The following is a 20,525-nucleotide window of genomic DNA, read 5'->3' as shown; positions in this document are numbered from 1 at the left end:
GTATGGACCCACAAAAGGATAATACCTCTTCCGTGCAAAGAGAGGGGGGTAGGTCTCTGAGAGCTTTGAAAAAAGTGATGCATGAATATCAACTAGTGGACACCTGGAGAATAATGCATATGAAAGACAGAGACTATACCTTCTTCTCTAATGCACATGAGATATACTCGAGATTAGATTACATCTTAATAGACCATCAACTTATATATCATCTGGTTAATATTGACATAGAGGCAAGGACGTTCTCGGATCATGCTCCGGTCGTAATGAAAATGGGATGGGGAAGAAGGTGGACGGGAGGATTAGGGTGGAGGTTAAATGAGGTTCTTGTTCTGGATGAGGATTTAGTTCAGAAAATCGAGAAAGAGATTAAGGTATACTTTAAGGAGAACAAAACAGAAGAAGTATCGATAGCTACAGTCTGGGAAAGCCACAAGGTATTCATAAGAGGAATCTTGATAGCGGCAGGAGCAAGGAAGAAAAAAGAAAGAAGAGAGAGGGTCAGTGGGCTTTTAAAAGAAATATTGGACTTGGAGCAGATCCATAAGAAGAAAATAACAAAAGATACGAGACAGAAGTTATTGGATAAAAAAGATGAGCTAGAGAGATTGATGGATGAGGAGAAGAGAAGAGTATACAACAGGGTTCTGAACGAGAGATATAGATGGGGAGACAGACCAGGAAGATATCTAATGAGAGCTTTGAATAAAAAGAAAAATAGGAATTATATAGAAAAGATAAAAAGTCCAAAGGGGGAGTTGGTCCACTCAAATAAAGAGATTATTAAAGTGTTTACGGAGTATTACAAAAAGTTATATAATATTAGTCTCCAAGGCCCGCTAAAAGAAGCTCAAGAGGGAATTAATGAAAAAAAGATGATGTACTTAAAAAATGCGGGATTACCAAAACTAAGTGAAGCACAGTTGAACTCCCTAGACGCAGAAATTTCCCAGGAAGAAATTAAAATAGCATTAAGAAGCACAGGGGGGGGAAAAAGCCCAGGCCCGGATGGCTATACAGTTAAGTACTATAAGAAATTTAGTGAAGTACTGTTACCCAAGCTGGAGAAATATATGAATGCTCTGGGAGGTGGGATGGAAGTGAGGAGAGAATCCCTACAGGCCCATGTAGTACTTATTCACAAAGAGGGAAAAGATCCATCTCAGTGCTCCAGCTATAGACCTATCTCATTATTGAACACAGATACTAAACTGTATGCAAAGGTGTTAGCAAACAGGTTGAGGGATCTGATGCCTGAATGGATCCATGGAGACCAGGTGGGCTTTGTACCGGGGAGAGAAGGTAGAGATAATGGCTTGAGAACCCTGATGCTTATTCAGAAAAGTAGAAAAGGGAAAGCCCCGGTGGTGCTCTTGTCAATTGATGCAGAGAAGGCATTTGACAGAGTGGACTGGGGCTTTATGATGGACAACTTAAAAGTGCTGGGGATAGGCGATAGAATGCGAGAGTGGATAAGTAAACTATATAGGGAGCCTACTGCAATCATTACGGTAAATGGGGAGAGATCAGAACCCATTGGAATGTCTAATGGTACAAGACAGGGCTGTCCACTGTCCCCTCTGCTATATGTATTGCCACTTGAACCTCTGTTGTCAATAATAAGAAACAGTGGATCGGTAAAGGGAATTCAGATAGAATCCATAGAACATAGAGTAGCAGCCTTTGCGGACGACTTATTGTTCTATGTGGGGAATCCCCGAATAACTCTCCCAAATATAATGAAGATTCTGAAGGAGTACGGTGAACTATCAAATTTAAAAATTAATCCAACGAAAACAGAGATCTTGAATATTAATATATCAAAGAATGAAAAAGAAAAACTACAAAAAGAATTCCCCTTTATATGGAGAGAAAAAGAGATAAAATATCTAGGAATAAAACTCACTGCCTCATCTAAGCATTTGTATAGATTAAACTATATCTCTTTGATAAATGAGATCAGGGAAGATTTAAAAAGATTAGAAGGAGGAAGTCCATCCTGGATAGTATGTATAAACCTAGTCAAAATGGTAATTATGCCTAAAATACTGTATATATTTCAAATGGTACCAATTAAAATTCCAGAAGCCTTCTTTAAGATAATGAAAAAAATGTTAACAAGATACATATGGAAGAATAAAAAACCTAGAATAGCATATGAAACATTGAGTAGGACTAAAGAGAAAGGGGGATTGGGTCTACCAGATGTCAAGAGATACTATAAAGCAGTGGTTTTAGCAAGAATATATGACTGGACATTTAACCATAAGGGGAAAAGTTGGGTAACAATTGAAAATGATCTTAGTGGCATTAGATTGAGTCAGATGATATGGGTCCCACCACAGTTCAGGGGAAGTAAAGAAAGGACAAGTATCTACACTTTAAATGTCTTTAGGGTATGGGACAATTTACACAAAAACATGAAATGGGAATTTAATTCTATATTAATGCCTCTCACAAATACTGAGTACTTTCCCCCGGGAAAGAATAAGATATCAGGGAGATGGTTTAGAAAGGAGGATACCCAACTGAGAGATGTTTTGGTGGATGGGGAATTGAGATCACTTAAAGATTTAATAGAGAAGAAGGGAGATATTTTTAGAATAGATGAGTGGAAATATCATCAATTGAAATGTTTTATTGGAAATCTGCCGAAACCCCTGAGACTAAAACAGGAGTGGAATATGTTTGAAAGGTTGTTAGAGACACGAAGGGATGGGAAACACGGTATTTCAAAAGTGTATAGAATACTCACAGAATTAGACACAAACACAAAGTTAACTTTTATAACAAAATGGGAAAGGGATATGGGTGTTGGGTTTGATGAAGATAGACAGAGAAAGATGTTTAGATTGATACACGATAATGTTAGTATGAGAGAGGTTGAGGTTAATTATAAGTGTGCGACACGATGGCACATCACACCGAGTGTAGAGCACAAAATGAATGGGGAAAATTCAAATATGTGTTGGAGAGGATGTGGAGAGATAGGCACGGTGTTTCACATATGGTGGGAATGTCCGAAAATCCAGGCTTTTTGGAAGATAATAGTCAAATTGATTGAAGAAATAACTGAAATTGACATAGGGTTAGACCCAACGACGTGCCTCCTACACAATGTGGAGACATCAGTAAATAAATATAAAGATTCAGGTATATGGTACTTTTTGAATGCGGCGAAGGGGTTGATACCCAAGTTTTGGCGGAGACCTGAGGTACTGAAGGAGGAAGACTGGATTAATAGAGTAAACCAGATAGGTAGAATGGAAAGATCATACCATATGCAGGAAGATAGGATGAGAGTTTATTTTAGGAGATGGGAAAAGTGGGAAAGAGCGGGATTGAAAGAGAAATATAGGAAAATATGAACTAGGAGGTTAGCAAAAAATTAATAAGCCTCAAGTGATTAGAATGGGCTAGAGTCTGCAGAGGGGGAGGAGGGAGGATGAGGGACGGGAAGGGGGGGTAGTGGGATGGGAAAGAAAAGAGTTCTTAGTAAGGGAAAGATAGAAATGTTATAAATGTCTATTTGTATGAGAATTATTTCCCTTTTTTGGTACTTGTATTAACATGAAAAATTCAATAAATATTTAAATTAAAAAAAAAAAAAAAAAAAAAAAGTCATTCATCAACTTACTATAATGTATATTTGTGCACTCTACACTTCATTGATGTAGCAAGCAATGGCACTATTTAGAAGACAACGCTGGCCCTTTAAGTTACTGTTACTAGAAGATTAAAATTAAATTAAAGCCACCCTGTAAAAATAGATTCTGTATATCTACTGTGGAGTGGATCCCAACTTTGAAGTCAGGATCTTTTCCCAGCCTGGACCAGCTGAGTAACGTCAGCCAACAGCAGACTGCAGTCCGCTGTCAGCTGAAAAGAGGTCACAGAAGAAGTGCAGAACTAACTGCACGCCTATGGTCCACAGGAGAAGTACAGCCAAAAATAGCTTTAGCTGTACTTCTCCTTTAATGAGTTAAAGGTTCAATCCAAGTAGAAATTATATTTTAATCACATGTGGTGCCATGTAGGCAAAGTCAGGCCCTGGCTTCTTATAGAGTGGGTATAGAAAAATAGAAAATAATCACCCTCCCTTTATAATAATCACATTTTGTTGCTTTGCAGCCTGAAATGAAGACAGACACAGTTTTTGTTTTATTCAGCTGTATTTACTCAACTACAACTTATGACATCAAACTCAGAAAAATTCAAAAACAGAATCACTGAGTTGAAAAAAAGGATCACCCCTTTGTGTTAGCATTTTGTTGAACCATCTTTTGCTGTAATTACATCTTTAACAACTTTAGTCTGTTGGGCTATGTCTCTACTAACTTTGACTTCTAGACTTTGCAATATTTGCCCACTCTTCTTTACAGAACTGCTGAAGTTTAGTCACATTTGATGGTGATGTTTGTGGACTGCAGTCTTTCAGTCATTCCACAGATTTTCAATGGAGTTTAAGTCTGCACTCTACCTAGGCCATGCAAGGACATTCACCTTTATCTCATTCAACCACTATATGTCCAAACTCTGCTACTGTCCAGCAGGGACTACCTGCCCACCCTTGTGTGTTCTTCATAACATAAAATAAATAGGCAATTTAGCAGGAAAAGCAGGACTAGCTTACAGTGGTCTAAGCAGGTCTGCAGACCCAGGAACTGTAGCACAAAGATCTCACCAAAAAAATTTACAAGGGAAATAAATGATTATTAGGGGATTTAACTATCTAGTATTAACCAATCAGTGAAATTTCAGTTATTGATGTGCTAACAATTAAAATTTTCCTATAATTTTTCTCAACAAAAGGTGCATAGATTATCTTCTTAAATGACTTCTTAAATGCCTGAGTGGAATCAGCAGTGAGATCTCTATAGCAGAGTATCAGCACTGCCACCTTCTCCTGAAGTTACAAGCCCTTATTTTCAGCAGTTTAAAGATTGTAAAATAAAATTAAAGGCCAGGGTTACATAGCTACCTGGCCTTCAATTATGGTAGCAGGAGGTGCAATCTTGCTGTTCGATTCCCTGAAAGATATTAAAGCTGGGATGGTCAAGTATATGCCTTTTCAGCTCTTCTGTGATGCTATAAGGTATTTAGGTGGTTTTGTGCTTTGTAGTTGTGCGAAAAAAAGAAAAAGGATTTTTGTCTTACCTGTAAAATACTTCCTTTGAAGTACAGTACAGTACAAAGAATACATATTATTCCTGAAACACTGAATTATACTGCCACCTTCAAGAGAATTGGACACTGGCAAGCAAAACTAAGGAAACACAAGACAACCCGTTCTGTTTGCCGCAGTTGTTTTACAAGCAATGACAGCAGTGATTGATGAAAGGACGTTACAGGTAAAACAAAAATCCCAATTTTGTAATTGTATATTACAGGACACAGGATAGTATTCTAGAACACTGGGGTGTTCAGAAGCAGCCCAACTAAGGTGTGGGCACACAGTAGACAAAAAGTAAAACAGACTACCCACAAGGATATGAAAACAAAACAAAACAAAACAAAAAAAATAGAAAAATAGAAGGGCTCAAGAAGGCTTACCGAGTAGCTGAAAAGAAAAAAAAAAAAAAAAAAAAAAAAACTTATGACCAAAGCTGGCATCAGCTGAGGCCTGAATGTCCACCTAGCAAAATAGCAAAATTGTGAACAGAAGACCAGGTAGTAGCCTTGCAAACTGAAAAACAGATGCTGGAATGGCCGAGAAGCACCGCAAGATTTATCTGGTGCCTCCTAGACAGCTAATGTATGCCACTGCCAATGAGAGGTCAAGTGTTGAGGTGGTAACGAACAAAATTTTCCTGAGTAACAGAATATTGACTGGCAGATGAGGGACCTCTAAATGACCAAGTCCCCTGAACCACAAGGGTACCTAGGACTCTTGCAGCCTAATAGGCTTGCATCCATTTTGAGTACCTTAAACAAAATGGTGGTGGGAAAGACTTTCCCATTTCCAGTGTCAAATTTGTGACACACCATGCCAGGGTAGACCTGGTTCTGCCATTCAGGCGTGAATGACAATCCAGGGACTGTACCCTCATCACATGCTGCCAGAATGTTGACTTGCAATAGTCTATAGAAAAGATGGCTGTATGGAACAGTTTCAAGGATTATTCCATTAGGCCCACAACCCTAATGCAAAAACGAAGGGTCATTTGGCTCCTGGAATGCAGAGCCTGAACACTGGAGTGGAGAATAAGGTTCCTTTTCCAGGTGAAGAGAAACCCTGGATAGGTTCATGTCAAAAACAAGACCGAGCCTAGACACTCAAGCGATGATATGGATTCAGGGATGATTCTGGAGTTTCAGGATCCACTTGAATCACTGTAGGGTGTGCATAGTCCGTAAAATATTTGCTAGCAGTGTCTGAGATGACCATTACTTCAGAAGAGGTCATCCAAATATCCTACTAAGGGGATGCCCTGAGAGCTAAACAGAGCCAGAAAAGTAAAAAGGTGTGAAGGACAGGCCAAAGGGAAAAGCAACAAACTAGCAATGTTGTGTATCCACAATAAAAAGCAGGGAGCATAGATGAGTTGGGAAAAGGGGCACATGTAAGTAGGTATCTCAGTTTGCCACAGGTTTAGAAGTCTCTTGCAGGAAAGAAGGCAACAATGGATATGGTAGATTTAATACAGAATTTGTGTACTTGCAGGATGATATGGAAAACCTAGAATAGGGAGAATTTTTCCTTTTTTTTTTTTTTTTTTTTAGGAACGGTGAAAATGTTTGAGTAGAAACCTATCTTTTTTTCTGGGACAACGACCACAACCCCCTGAGGGAGGAGCTTTGCCAGAGCAGCATGAAAGGCCAATAATATTGTGGAGACAGAAACCAAAATTCTAGCTGGTAGCCTCTGGATAACTTTTTCAGAAAGAATATAAAAATGTTCTTGGCAAAGTTGTCCCACTATGCGCCAAAAGATGTTCTCCATAGAAGGGCACACGTAGAAGCATTTTTGTTCCAAATGATTCACAGGGTCTTCCACATGTGCACCCACAGAAAACCCTGTGTGGAGATTAGGTGTAAAACATTCCCTATCCTGGCAACATAGGCATGAGCTTCAGTTGCAATAATGAATGCACTAAAAAATTGTCAAATTAGTCAAGGGTCTTTTGACAGCCCAGGTTGGTAACTAGAAATAGCAAATGCAGGTAGCTCCCGGTCTAGGCATGCACAAACTGCCTCAAATAAGGTTCAAAAAGAGGTATCGTTAACCATAGTTTGTCCACAGATCAAACCTCGCCATCTAATCCAAAAAGATATCATACACTCCCCCTAACAGCAGTTGAGGGAATTCAGAGATGGACTCTGGACTAGAAGGCAAAGAAGCCTGCTTGCAATCCCTGAGATCTGAATCAGTATACATAAGTGAGACCTTATCATAAAGGGTCATTCACAACCCAGCTGTGGAGCAGGAGGGGTTAATGCAGATTGTGACTTAAGCTGGCCATACACCAGTCATTTTTTTTTCCGCTCAACCAGTGGGTGGATATGTAGATGGGGGAATGTGAGGCTGCAGAAATCCCTCCAGCTGAGCTTTTATAATCTAACAGCAAGGAGATTTCCCTGCCATTAGAATACACTCATCAGCACCACTGGCTATAGCTGCCAGCACTGATTAAGAGAAAAATTTTCAAGAGGCTAATTGTACACAAGTCGATTGATTGATCGACTTGTGTACAACCAGCTTGCTCATACATGGCTCGAAATTCATCCGGTCACTGCTGAACTGGCCAAATTTTGATCCATAAATGGCCGATTTAGGTCACCAGAGGCTGCCATACAAACAACATGCAAGTGGGACATTACCAGCGAGGGTTACATCCAGATAGACTGCAGAGCAGGCGGGGTCAATGGTCAACTGTGTCTAGGTCACTGCAGGCCATCATAGAAACAGTATGCAAGCAAGACAATAGCAGCAAGAGTTTTTCACTAACCAACTGCAGTGCTGGAGGGGCTCAGTCTATGTCTAGGTCACTGCAGACTGTCATACAATCAGTATGCAAGTGAAACCAGAACTAGCAAAGGGTTACTCATGAACCAGCTGCAGAACTGGAGGGGTTAATGGTTGTATGTTGACTAGGAAACGTATGCAGGCCATAGACAGGGAGAAAACTGGCTTTTTTTTTTTAAAAAAACGAAAATCGGTCGTTCTATCAGCCGACATTACCACTATTGGTAAAAAAGGACGGCTGATTTTCATCCCGTCTACGGCCGGCAATTATATAGAATATATGCATATGCAGAAGAGAATGAAATAGAATATGCAGAAGTAGAAGAAATAGAATATGAAGAAGAAGAAGAAATAGAATACAAATAAAAAGAAGAAATAGAATATGCAGAAGAAGAAAAAGTTGCAACATTGTATCTAATTGTATCCATTTCGGATACAGATGTTTCTATTCGGATGCAAATAGATACAATGTTGCTATACTTTTAAATGTCAAATATAATATCGGACTGAAATTCTTTTTTTTTTCTTCTTCATATTCTATTTCTTCTTTTCCTCTTCATATTCGATTTCTTCTTTTCATTCATATTCTATTTTTTTCCTTTTCTTCTTCTTTCATGTCACTGCTCATGCGCATTTTTAAATATCGGAAAAAAGATCGGCAATTTTGTCAATCATTGCCATGAAAATCGGCAGAAAGACAAATTTGGCCGATTATTTTCCAGCAGGACCGATAATCTAAAAGGTCAAAAATCACGAAAAACGGCCGACCGATTACCGCACTAACAATCCGAAAATCGGCAATTTTTTTCTTTTCATCTCATCTATGGCCCGCATTAGGCTGACATACAAACAATAAGCAAGTGAGACAATAAGATTAATGGTTACTTACAGACAGTAAAGCAGGAGGAGCCAACAGCTGACCAAGACTATATAGAATAAAGTAAAATGAAACATAGCTTATTTGGTACACAAAAAAAGCTGAAGTGAACACTGCAATAGGCTGTAACAGCCTGCCTTTTTTAAACTGACTGAAATCATATTGTTGACAGATGATTTGCAATTGGTTGCCATTTGTTAAATAAACGTAAATACAAATGTAAAAAAATGATGTGAAGTTGGGTTTGGGATCCAAATCAGTCAATATTTAAAAAATTACGATAAGGGTCTACATTGTTTTACCCAACAAAATATTTAGTTTGACATAAAGTATGCCAACAATGCATGAACTCACCGACACGGCAAGACTCGGACAACATCATTGGGCTTGTATCCTTCAATGCATACAGCGCAGTTGTCGAAATCTGGCTCTGTCTCCTGTTAGAAAGACACTAATAGTTAGATAAGCTTGTAAAGTGGACCCTTCTATCCAGCATACCAGAAGAACTGCAGAAAATTAAAGAAATACAGCAAAGCTCTTAATGAAGGGGATTCCTCCAACATTTTATAAAAACACAAAATCCCAAAATAAGCACAATGCTAATAAAATTTTATTTGAATGACTGTGTCAAAACTAGCCAACCCACTTCTAAAGGTATTTTTTTGTTTACCAGTTATTTGAACTAGATGGCAATTTGATAAATGCTGTTTGGAAGGAAATGTGGAAGATGTTGACCACAGCAACCATTACCCCTGTTTTTATTTCTGCATGAAGAAAGAATTTAATTTATAAGCAAAATTTGAATACTTTCTCTAGGCAGAACAGCCATCTTTCTGCCTTTAGTCTTTGGAATTCTTCACTAATGTGAATACTGTAAGACATTTAAACCAGTAAAAAACTCAAAAGCAAACATTTATTGTAATGCAGCTTACCAATTCTTAGATGTAATGGCTGCATTAATTTTCTTTTTTTAAGGCATTCTTTCTTCTCTTTTCACTTGGTGATCAAATCAGTATGTCTGGTGTTTTTCAAAAGAACAAATTCTCTTCCAGATGTATCAGTGTACAGAAATGAGACAAACCATTTAACACTGGCAGGGGTGCTTACAATGATCAGTTTTATTTATTTAAATAAAACCTTTATCCCAAAAGAAAAAAAAAAAACTGTTTGCAGTAACTGATTACAACGTGTGAGCTGAAGTTTGGCTTAAAGTTGTTAGTGTATTTAAATCAGCTAGTCCATTTAACAATATCCTCCCTCCAAACGGACAATGCTGCTGTTTAAATGTGACCCCTGTGCTCCTTCACTCTAATACAGGAGATGTATTACTGGCCAGATCACAAAGTGAAAACAGAGAGGGAAAAGCCTCAACAAAACTAATGAAGCTACCACATCTAATGATTGGTAAGCTGCAATATATTAAATCTTTAGTTTCAGGTTTAATACTGCTTTAAACTCAGTGAAGTGGCAGGTCATGACTTAATTTGCAGACAGATCATTATCTTCTTCAGGGTAGATAAAGAATTCAGGAGCAAATCAGTCCAATCTAAGAGACTGATGAAAAAGCTTTACATGAACCAGGGAATGTGTGATTGTTTGAATGACAACTCTGGAGATTAAAAAAATAAAATAAAATAAAACCTTGCAGTGGGACACCCTCACAGGAAGAGATGCACGCATTTTGTTAACTAGTTGCTAAGCAATGAGGAATAAGAAGTAATACTTACCTTACTACTAGGGGACTTATTTCCATACTCGGACAATAAGTTAAACATATAATGGGGCAGACTTGATGGACTGCTTGGACCTTTTTCTACCATCACACTTCTATGGCTCTATGACTGGGCACACCGACAGAGAGATCCAGGAGTAAGATGGGTATTGCACCTTTTTCCTGATCTCCTAGCGCTGGTGAGCATTTAGCCATGCTGTAAAGAAGAGTCGACGAAAATCCCTCCTGAGAGGTGTGCAAACCTGGTAACCAGCTACAAGAAACGTCTTACCTCTGTGCTTGCCAAGAAGGGTTTCTCAACTAAGTACTAAGTTATGTTTTGCTTGGGGATCAAATACTTATTTTACTCACTGAACTGCAACTCAATTTATAACATTTGTATTAAGTGTTTTCTGGATTTTTGGTTGATATTCTGTCTCTATCATTTAAAATACACCTATGATAAAAATTATAGAACCTTCATTTCTTTTAAGTGGGCAAATGTACAAAATCTGCAGGGGATTAAATAATCATTTTCCCCACTGTATGTTTGAATGTGAGTTAGGGAGCTTTGATTCTCAGCTCCTTGAGGGCAAGGACTGATGTGAATATATATTTATTAATTACACACAGTATCTCACAGAAGTGAGTACACCCCTCACATTTTTGTAAATATTTTATTCTATCTTTTCATGTGACAACACTGAAGAAATGACACTTTGCTACAATGTAAAGTAGTGAGTGTATAGCTTGTATAACAGTGTAAATTTGCTGTCCCCTCAAAATAACTCAACACACAGCCATTAATGTCTAAACCGCTGGCAACAAAAGTGAGAACACCCCTAAGTGAAAATGTCCAAATTGGGCCCAAAGTGTCAATATTTTGTGTGGCCACCATTATTTTTCCTCTGGGACATGGAATTCACCAGAGCTTCACAGGTTGCCACTGGAGTCCTCTTCCACTCTTCCATGACGACATCACATACCTGGTGGATGTTAGAGACCTTGCGCTCCTCCACCTTCCGTTTGAGGATGCGTCACAGATGCTCAATAGGGTTTAGGTCTGGAGACATGCTTGGCCAGTCTATCACCTTTACCCTCAGCTTCTTTAGCAAGGCAGTGCTAGTCTTGGAGGTGTGTTTGGGGTCGTTCTGTTGGAATAGTGCCCTGTGGCCCAGTCTCCGAAGAGAGAGGATCATGCTCTGCTTCAGTATATCAAAGTACATGTTGGCATTCATGGTTCCCTCAATGAACTGTAGCTCCCCAATGTCGGCAGCACCCATGCAGCCCCAGACCATGACACTCCCATCACCATCTGAACCACATAAGTTTATCTTGGTCTCATCAGAGCACAGGACATGGTTCCAGTAATCCATGTCCTTAGTCTGCTTGTCTTCAGAAAAACGGTTTGCATGCTTTCTTGGGCATCATCTTTAGAAGAGGCTTCCTTCTGGGATGACAGCCATGCAGACCAATTTGATGCAGTGTGCGGCGTATGGTCTGAGCACTGACAGGCTGACCCCCCACCCCTTCAACCTCATACATCTATTTCCCAAAGACAACCTCTGGATAGGACGCTGAGCACGTGCACTCAACTTCTTTGGGCGATCATGGCGAGGCCTGTTCTGAGTGGAACCTGTCCTGTTAGACTGCTGTATGGACTTGGCAGCTCAGTTTCAGGGTCTTGGCAATCTTCTTATAGCCCAGGCAATCTTTATGTAGAGCAACAATTATTTTCTTCAGATCCTCAGTGTTCTTTGCCATGAGGTGCTATGATGAACTTCCAGTGACCAGTATGAGAGAGCACAATAACACCAAATTTAACACACCTGCTCCCCATTCACACTTGAGACCTTGTATTACTAACAAGTCAGATGACACCAGGGAGGGAAAATGGCTAATTGGGCTCAGTTTGGACATTTTCACTTAGGGGTGTACACACTTTTGTTGCCAGTGATTTAGACATTAATGGCTGTGTTGAGTTATTTTGAGGGGACAGCAAATTTACACTGTTATACAAGCTGTACCCTCACCACTTTACATTGTAGCAAAGTGTCATTTCTTCAGTGTTGTCACACAGGTGTATAAAATCAAGCACCTAGGAATGTGGACTGCTTCTACAAACATTTGTGAAAGAATGGGTCGTTCTCAGGAGCTCAGTGAATTCAAGCGTGGTACCGTGACAGGTTGCCACCTGTGCAGTAAGTCCATCTGTGACATTTCCTTGCTACTAAATATTCAACGGTCAACCGTTAGTGGTATTATAACACATGGAAGCAAAAAGGGAACAACAGCAACTCACCAACTGTCTGCAAAGTTAGTAGCTGAAGACCTCCAAACTTTGTGTTGCCTTCAGATTAGCACAACAACAGTGTGTAGAGAGCTAATGGAATGGGCTTCCATGGCCAAGCAGCTGCATCCAAGTCTTACATCACCAAGTGCAATGCAAAGCATCGGATGCTTTGGTGTAAAGCATGCTGCCACTGGACTCTAGAGCAGTAGAGACATGTTCTTTGGAGTGACGAATTACACGGAGAATGGTCCTTACTAGAGATGAGCAAATCGAACATGGCGAAGTGGAATTCGTTTCAAAGATCAGGAAAAATTCGATTCGCGCCAAATCCGAAAATTAGCAAACTTTGGATGCACGAATCGAATTTTCCCAAAAATGGCGGCGACATGTGTGGCGACGGAGCGGGGATCTCTGGGAAGGTGGCAGACAAGGCGCGCTGACCCATAATGCATTCATTCATGACATGTGATCGCATTAGCCAATCAGCAGCCAGCCAGCCAGCACTGTGTAATGGTGGAGCTATAAATTGCGGCCATCTTACAATTCTCCATTAGCCTCCGGTCATTCAAGAGAGACAGACCTGTCTGTATTAGGGACAGAGTTAGGGCCAGAGAGACCTCAGGGATACAGAATTGTTACTCAGGGACAGACACAGAATTGTTACTCAGGGACAGACACAGAATTGTTACTCGGGGACAGACACAGAATTGTTACTCGGGGACAGACACAGAATTGTTACTCGGGGACAGACACAGAATTGTTACTCGGGGACAGACACAGAATTGTTACTCGGGGACAGACACAGAATTGTTACTCGGGGACAGACACAGAATCGTTACTGAGGGACACAGAATCGTTACTCAGGGACACAGAATCGTTACTCAGGGACACAGAATCGTTACTGAGGGACACAGAATCGTTACTGAGGGACACAGAATCGTTACTGAGGGACACAGAATCGTTACTCAGGGACACAGAATTGTTACTCAGGGACACAGAATTGTTACTCAGGGACACAGAATTGTTACTCAGGGACACAGAATCGTTACTCAGGGACAGACACAGAATCGTTACTCAGGGACAGACACAGAATCGTTACTCAGGGACACAGAATTGTTACTCAGGGACACAGAATCGTTACTCAGGGACACAGAATCGTTGAATTAAAGAGTATGTCAGACAACACGCAGAGGAGTGGCAGAGGAGGCAATGTTTCAGGAGCGAGCAGACGTGGCAGCAGAGGAAAGGGTCGAGGCAGCACTAGTCGCAGCCAGAGGCCAGTGCTCCCGGTGTCATCCAGCGGTCGTGTCTCCACCGACAACCCTGCCGTCATCGATTGGTTGGCTCGGTCGTCTTCCTCTTCCCAGGTCACCTCTGACACCTACAGCCAACGGTCAGTGGGTACGTCAGACACAACCGTTAGTTGGCATGGCCCGGGACCAAGCCCACTGAAATCACGTGTCCTCTACCTGCCCCTGTCCTTTGGTGTTCCCTCACCAAGCGAAGTATCGCATGCTGTGGGCTCAGCCCCACTGTACAGTGAGGAAGAGCTAACAGAGGGCGGTCAGGAACGGGGGGAGACATCCGCCTCTTCAGCAGCCAGGCGAAGAAGTACTGGCGAGGAGAGTGGCTCGGTAGCCGGTCTAGAGACAGGTCTGTCTCCTGACCCACACGCAGCCGAGGGGGCTAGTAGTGAGGCGGAGACCCTAATTGATGATGATGAGGCTGATCACACTTGGCAGCCTCGTCGTCATCTGCCAGGCCCGTAATCTGCCATCGGCCCCCGTACCAACTCCTCATGCTGCTGCCAGGTCCAGAGTTTGTCATGGGTCCCTGTACGGTCTCCCATTGCTGCTGTCTCCATCGCCACACTCTGCCATGTGCCACTTTCAGGTCTCCTCACACTGCTGGTGGGTTCCATTTTGTCATAGGGTGCTGGCAGATTACGGGCCTCCCATTGCTGCTGCCAGGCCCGTAATCTGCCATGGGCCCTCGTACCGACTCCTCATGCTGCTGCCAGGCCCGTAATCTGTCATGGGCCCCTGTACCGCCTCCTCATGCTGCTGCCAGGTCCAGAGTGTGTCATGGGTCCCTGTACGGCCTCCCATTGCTGCTGTCTCCATCGCCACACTCTGCCATGTGCCACTTTCAGGTCTCCTCACACTGCTGGTGGGTTCCATTTTGTCATAGGGTGCTGGCAGATTACGGGTCTCCCATTGCTGCTGCCAGGCCCGTAATCTGTCATGGGCCCCTGTACCGCCTCCTCATGCTGCTGCCAGGTCCAGAGTGTGTCATGGGTCCCTGTACGGCCTCCCATTGCTGCTGTCTCCATCGCCACACTCTGCCATGTGCCACTTTCAGGTCTCCTCACACTGCTGGTGGGTTCCATTTTGTCATAGGGTGCTGGCAGATTATGGGCCTCCCATTGCTGCTGCCAGGCCCGTAATCTGCCATGGGCCCCCGTACCGACTCCTCATGCTGCTGCCAGGCCCGTAATCTGTCATGGGCCCCTGTACCGCCTCCTCATGCTGCTGCCAGGTCCAGAGTGTGTCATGGGTCCCTGTACGGCCTCCCATTGCTGCTGTCTCCATCGCCACACTCTGCCATGTGCCACTTTCAGGTCTCCTCACACTGCTGGTGGGTTCCATTTTGTCATAGGGTGCTGGCAGATTACGGGCCTCCCATTGCTGCTGCCAGGCCCGTAATCTGCCATGGGCCCCCGTACCGACTCCTCATGCTGCTGCCAGGCCCGTAATCTGTCATGGGCCCCTGTACCGCCTCCTCATGCTGCTGCCAGGTCCAGAGTGTGTCATGGGTCCCTGTACGGCCTCCCATTGCTGCTGTCTCCATCGCCACACTCTGCCATGTGCCACTTTCAGGTCTCCTCACACTGCTGTGGGTTCCATTTTGTCATAGGGTGCTGTATGGCCTCCCATTGCTGCTGCCTCCACCGCCACACTGTGGCTCCACACTCTGGTTTTGGCCCCGTGACTGCCCAAATGAGTGAAGTGTGCGGTGATTCTAAGATCGACGGCACTCATCTGCATGTCATACTGACTGACAGTATTATTTCTCTTCCCCAGCAGACTCCAAGGGCATTTAAATTAAAGGTACAGTGTTCTGCACTAATATAAAGGCTCTCTGAAGCCTAGAAACACCCTTTTTATAAGTTAAATTCGCAGCGAATATATTCGACTCGAATCGAATTTATTCCGCGAATTCGCCGAATCAGCCGAATCGAATTTTTGAATAATTCGCTCATCTCTAGTCCTTACCTTACAAATGCGCTTCTGGAAGAATGATCAAAAACATTCCCACAGACACACTCCTAAACCTTGTGGACAACCTTCCCAGAAGAATTGAAGCTGTTATAGCTGCAAAGGGTAGGCCAATTCAATATTGAACCCTACAGACTAAGACTGGGATGCCATTACAGTTCATGTGGGCAGCACAGTGGCTAAATGGTTAGCACTTCCGCCTGGACCCTGTACTAGGGTCATTGGTTTGAATCCCAACCATGGCACCACCTGCCTGGAGTTTGCATGTTCTCCCTGTGCCTGCGTGGGTTACCTCTGGGTACTCTGGTTTCCTCCAAAAGACATGCTGAAAGGACTCCTGTCTAAAATTGGCCCTAATATGTGTATGTATGAATGTAAGTTAGGGACCTTATATTGTACACCCCTTGAGGGTTAGGGACTGATGTGAATGTACAATATATATGCAAAGTGCTGCATAAATTGACAGCGCGATATAAGTACCTGTAATAAATAAAATAAATAAATGTGTGTGTAAAAGCAGGCATTCCAATACTTTGGGCCATACAGTATATATGTACTGTAAAGCGCTGCATAAGTTACTGGCGCTATACAAGTACCTGTAATAAAAAAGTGGTATTAAACCCAAAAGCAAATTATATTGCACTTTACCAATTCTTAGATGTGACTGCTGCAATAATTTTCTTTTTAGGCTTTTTTTCCTTTTTTTTCACCTGGTGGTCTGACCAGCAAGTCTGTTTTCCAACCGAACAAGCTGTCCTGTAGATGTAGCACTTACAGGGTTAAGACAAACCATTTAACACTAACAGGTGTACTTAAAATGATCAACTTTTGCTCATGTATGTAACACTTATTATTTTAAAATCATCCGAGAAGGAAAAAATACTGTTTGCTATAACTGATTAAAAGTGTTAGGTAGAGTAGAGCTGCAATGTGTTAGTGTATTAAAATCTGTTAGTCCATTGAACACTCCACTCCCCTTAGATTAACAATGCTGCTTTACAAAAGTGTCCCTGTGCTTCTTTATTCAAAGTGGAGGTACTCTAAAACAGGAGGTGCATTACTGGACAGATCACCAGGTGAAAACAGAGGGAAGAATGCAAAAAAAAAAAAAAAAAAAAAAAAGACTAAATGCAGCCACCACATCTAATCACTGTATAAAAGGGAGATACAAAATGGGACTTTGTGTATACCTTCAAAAAGGTAGAATACAGACAAGCAATGAAAATTTGAAATATTAACACTTTATCTGATATATGACAAACATGTCAGTTAAAAGAATTTAAAACCATATATGTGTATTAGACATCCAAAGTAGCTGTTCATATAGTCTTGAGATTAACTTGCAAACGATCAACGCGTTTTGCAGGAAAACCCTGCTTCATTAGGACCTTGGATTTCAATATAGAACTGCTGAAACAATATGCATAAATAAATCGTAATTAGAACATTTTTAATTTTACACAGAATCCGAAAAAACCTGAAACAATGAAAGAATTAGAAGCTACAAAAGGTGGAACAAAACCTCCACCTTGACAATAAACGCAGAAAAACAGCTCAGATGGTCACGACAAATACTATGCCTGCTTCAACAAACTGGGCCAGATGTTGGCCAGTCTTCCTAAAGCCCACAACCAAAATACTAAACAGATCAGGTTACGCCTACCGAACAAAATCGTTACAGCCAACCCTTTTTTCGGGACATCGACCTTCCCAACCTATCCCATTCCATGTCAGATAAATTGAAGGCTGATATTATGGTCTCAGAAGTCCTTACAGCAATCAAAACACTCAAGACACGAAAAACTCCCGGACCCGACGGTTCAAGATCTCTCCCAACAATCTTCCCCCTTCTCTATTCATAGGGGTGTCCCCTCTCTCTGATACTTTTCATTTTGGCCTTGGAGCCCCTACTACATCTCAATAGAACGAACCCAAACATCAAAGGGGTTAAGGTTGCCCAACAGTCCTTCAAAGTCAGTGCATTCGTGGATGACCTGCTCCTGACCTTGACTCAGCCACACACTACCTACCCTTTTTTCTACCCGAACCCGTTTCTCTAATATCTTCGGCATAGTAGTAAATGAAGATAAATCATCAGCCCACAAGATTTCTCTCTGAGGCAGAGATTAACCTACTAAAACAAATCTATAACTTTGCCTGACCCACCACACATTTGGAATATCTCAGGATTAACTTTACCAATACCTACTACAAACTCTACGAGGCCAATTATACCCCAATATTCCATTCTCTTAAAAACCTACTCACGTCCTGGTCTCACTAGCTCCTCTCGTGGATGGGCAGAATAAACGCAGTGAAGAGGACTATCCTCCCCAAGCTTCTATACCTATTCCGCACCCTCCCCATTTCAGTTCCTTCTTGTGCCCTGAAGTCATTTCAAAATTATATCTTATGCTTTATTTGGGCTAATGGAAGATCTCGGGTCACCAAATAAACCATGCTCACACACTGGAAACAAGGGGGTTTAGTGGTTCCAAACTTCCCCAAGTACTATGTGGTGGCACAAATCACATCTTTGACCTCCTTATACGCAGCACAAGCCCCCATATGAGATACACTGGAAGCAGTCTCTTGTGATCCGATTTCTCCCACTTCGCTTTTATGGTTCCTCCCGAGATCTCGCCCCAAAACCATCAGCCCCCTAATAGCCCATTCGTTGTGCATATGGGATTCCACGAAATACATCAATGGTCTAATCTCCTCTCACCTACCACTTCCCCCCCTCGTGCGCAACCCTCTGTTTCCACCTGGCCTTAAGTTCCCGAATGCCTTCCATTGGTGGGTTTCCCACAAACTTATGTCCATTCATTCCTCACAGGCAGTTCTGCTTACACCTGGGCAGAAATAAGGGAGAAAAATCAAGCCCCTCACATCAAACTTTTCGATTTTTACAAATTAAACACTGGGTGACCTCCTTACAGACAAAGGCCAGACAACTCAATTGTCCCTATTTGAACACATCTGTTATCGGACGACCCTCTCCCCCAAACCTATTTCTATCCTTTACTCACAGTTGACTAATCTACTTGCAGTATAAGAGGGTAGAGCACTGACTCCAGAACAGAGGAGAGAAACTATGCAAAAAATACAAAAACATCGACCCTTTACAAGTTGACCTCAAGACTATATGAACAGCACCTTTGGATGGCTAATACGCATATATGGTTTTAAATTCTTTTAACTGACATGTTTGTTATATATCAAATAAAGTGTTAATATTTGATATTTTCATTTCTTGTCGGTATTGTACCTATTGGAGGTATATATAAAGTTCCATTTAGTATCTCCCTTTAATAAAGATGTAGTAGGGATGATACCTCCCAGAATTATTAAATGCTTCAACATCTTGCCCCCACATATAATATACATCACATCTAATCACTGGCACACTGCAATATATTACGTTTGGCTTTAGGATTAATAATTTAAATATAGAATGAATATAGAACACCATTTTAGAAGTGTATACGTAAGGTACACACACACACGGTATATATACAGCAAATCTGATTGAACATACAATTTTGTGTAGCTAGTTATGGCTGACACCCTTAAGGTCCCAGTATTCCTTAGTACAATTCATTTTCAAATGTTAAGGTGGTATATGGTACCCTATGGTGACTCAACAATCCAAATATATTTTGGCATGGTTCAATAAGGACCTGCTGTGTGTACATTTACTTTGCACAGCCTAGACTCTCATCCAGTGCTGGACATTTCTCTTGAATGATTCCTGGATGTAGTGCTTTTTCTGGATCAGGTTCATCACAGAGCATGATGTTGCAGAGGTGAGTTTTGCCTCTGGAACAGCACCAGAGCTATCCTGATGGGTTTCCTCTAAAGCTGTACTTCAATCGCACATTTAAAAACAATCATTGCTTTAATCTAGTTATGCACTAAATAGAGTAAGATATTTAATGTATTTTAGAATATTTCTTTCATAACGAATTGTAATCTGTAGGTATTACACTGACGTTGAGTGTTTATGCACTGAAAACTGGAAAGTGAGGCATTTAGGTAGCCAAAAGGGAGGAAACTGGACTGTACAGGTACAGCATTACACTTCCAATCTCTAGGCATGTTACACCAGCTACCAGCAAAGTTGCAACATTATGGAGTCGCGTCAACCTCTTGGCTATATAGGGTGGAAGGGGTGTGTGATTTTCAAGTGGTTGTAAACATTTTTTTTTTCTTATTAAAATAACAAGCATGTTTTATTTGCCTGCTCTGTGCAATGGTTTTGCACAGGGCAGCCCCGATCCTCCTCTTCTTGAGTCCCCCGCAGGCACTCTGGGCTTCTCCCCTTCCCCCGCCAAGCGCCCCAATAGCTATGGGGATTGCTATGGGGGCACTCATGCATGCTTGCTCCCAAGCTGGCT

The 20,525-nt window shown here is 41.8% G+C and overlaps 1 protein-coding gene across 2 annotated transcripts in view; it reads right to left on the bottom strand.

The window, feature by feature from the left end:
• RNF150 (ring finger protein 150) overlaps positions 1 to 20,525 on the bottom strand; it is a 211,307-nt gene that overhangs the window by 51,815 nt on the left and 138,967 nt on the right. For both annotated transcript variants that reach the window (XM_089693882.1, XM_089693881.1), the window contains exon 4: positions 9,198 to 9,280. In XM_089693882.1, coding sequence (XP_089550008.1) covers positions 9,198 to 9,280 — 83 coding nt within the window. The remainder of the gene's footprint in view (positions 1 to 9,197; positions 9,281 to 20,525) is intronic.

This window comes from Staurois parvus, unplaced genomic scaffold (genome assembly GCF_062004578.1).
Source record: "Staurois parvus isolate SC_StPar_1 unplaced genomic scaffold, SC_StPar_1.0 ptg000639l, whole genome shotgun sequence".
In the NCBI taxonomy this organism is placed as follows: domain Eukaryota; kingdom Metazoa; phylum Chordata; class Amphibia; order Anura; family Ranidae; genus Staurois; species Staurois parvus.
The sequence above is the reverse complement of the archived record's forward strand: the minus strand, read 5'-3'. Positions and strand labels throughout refer to the sequence as shown.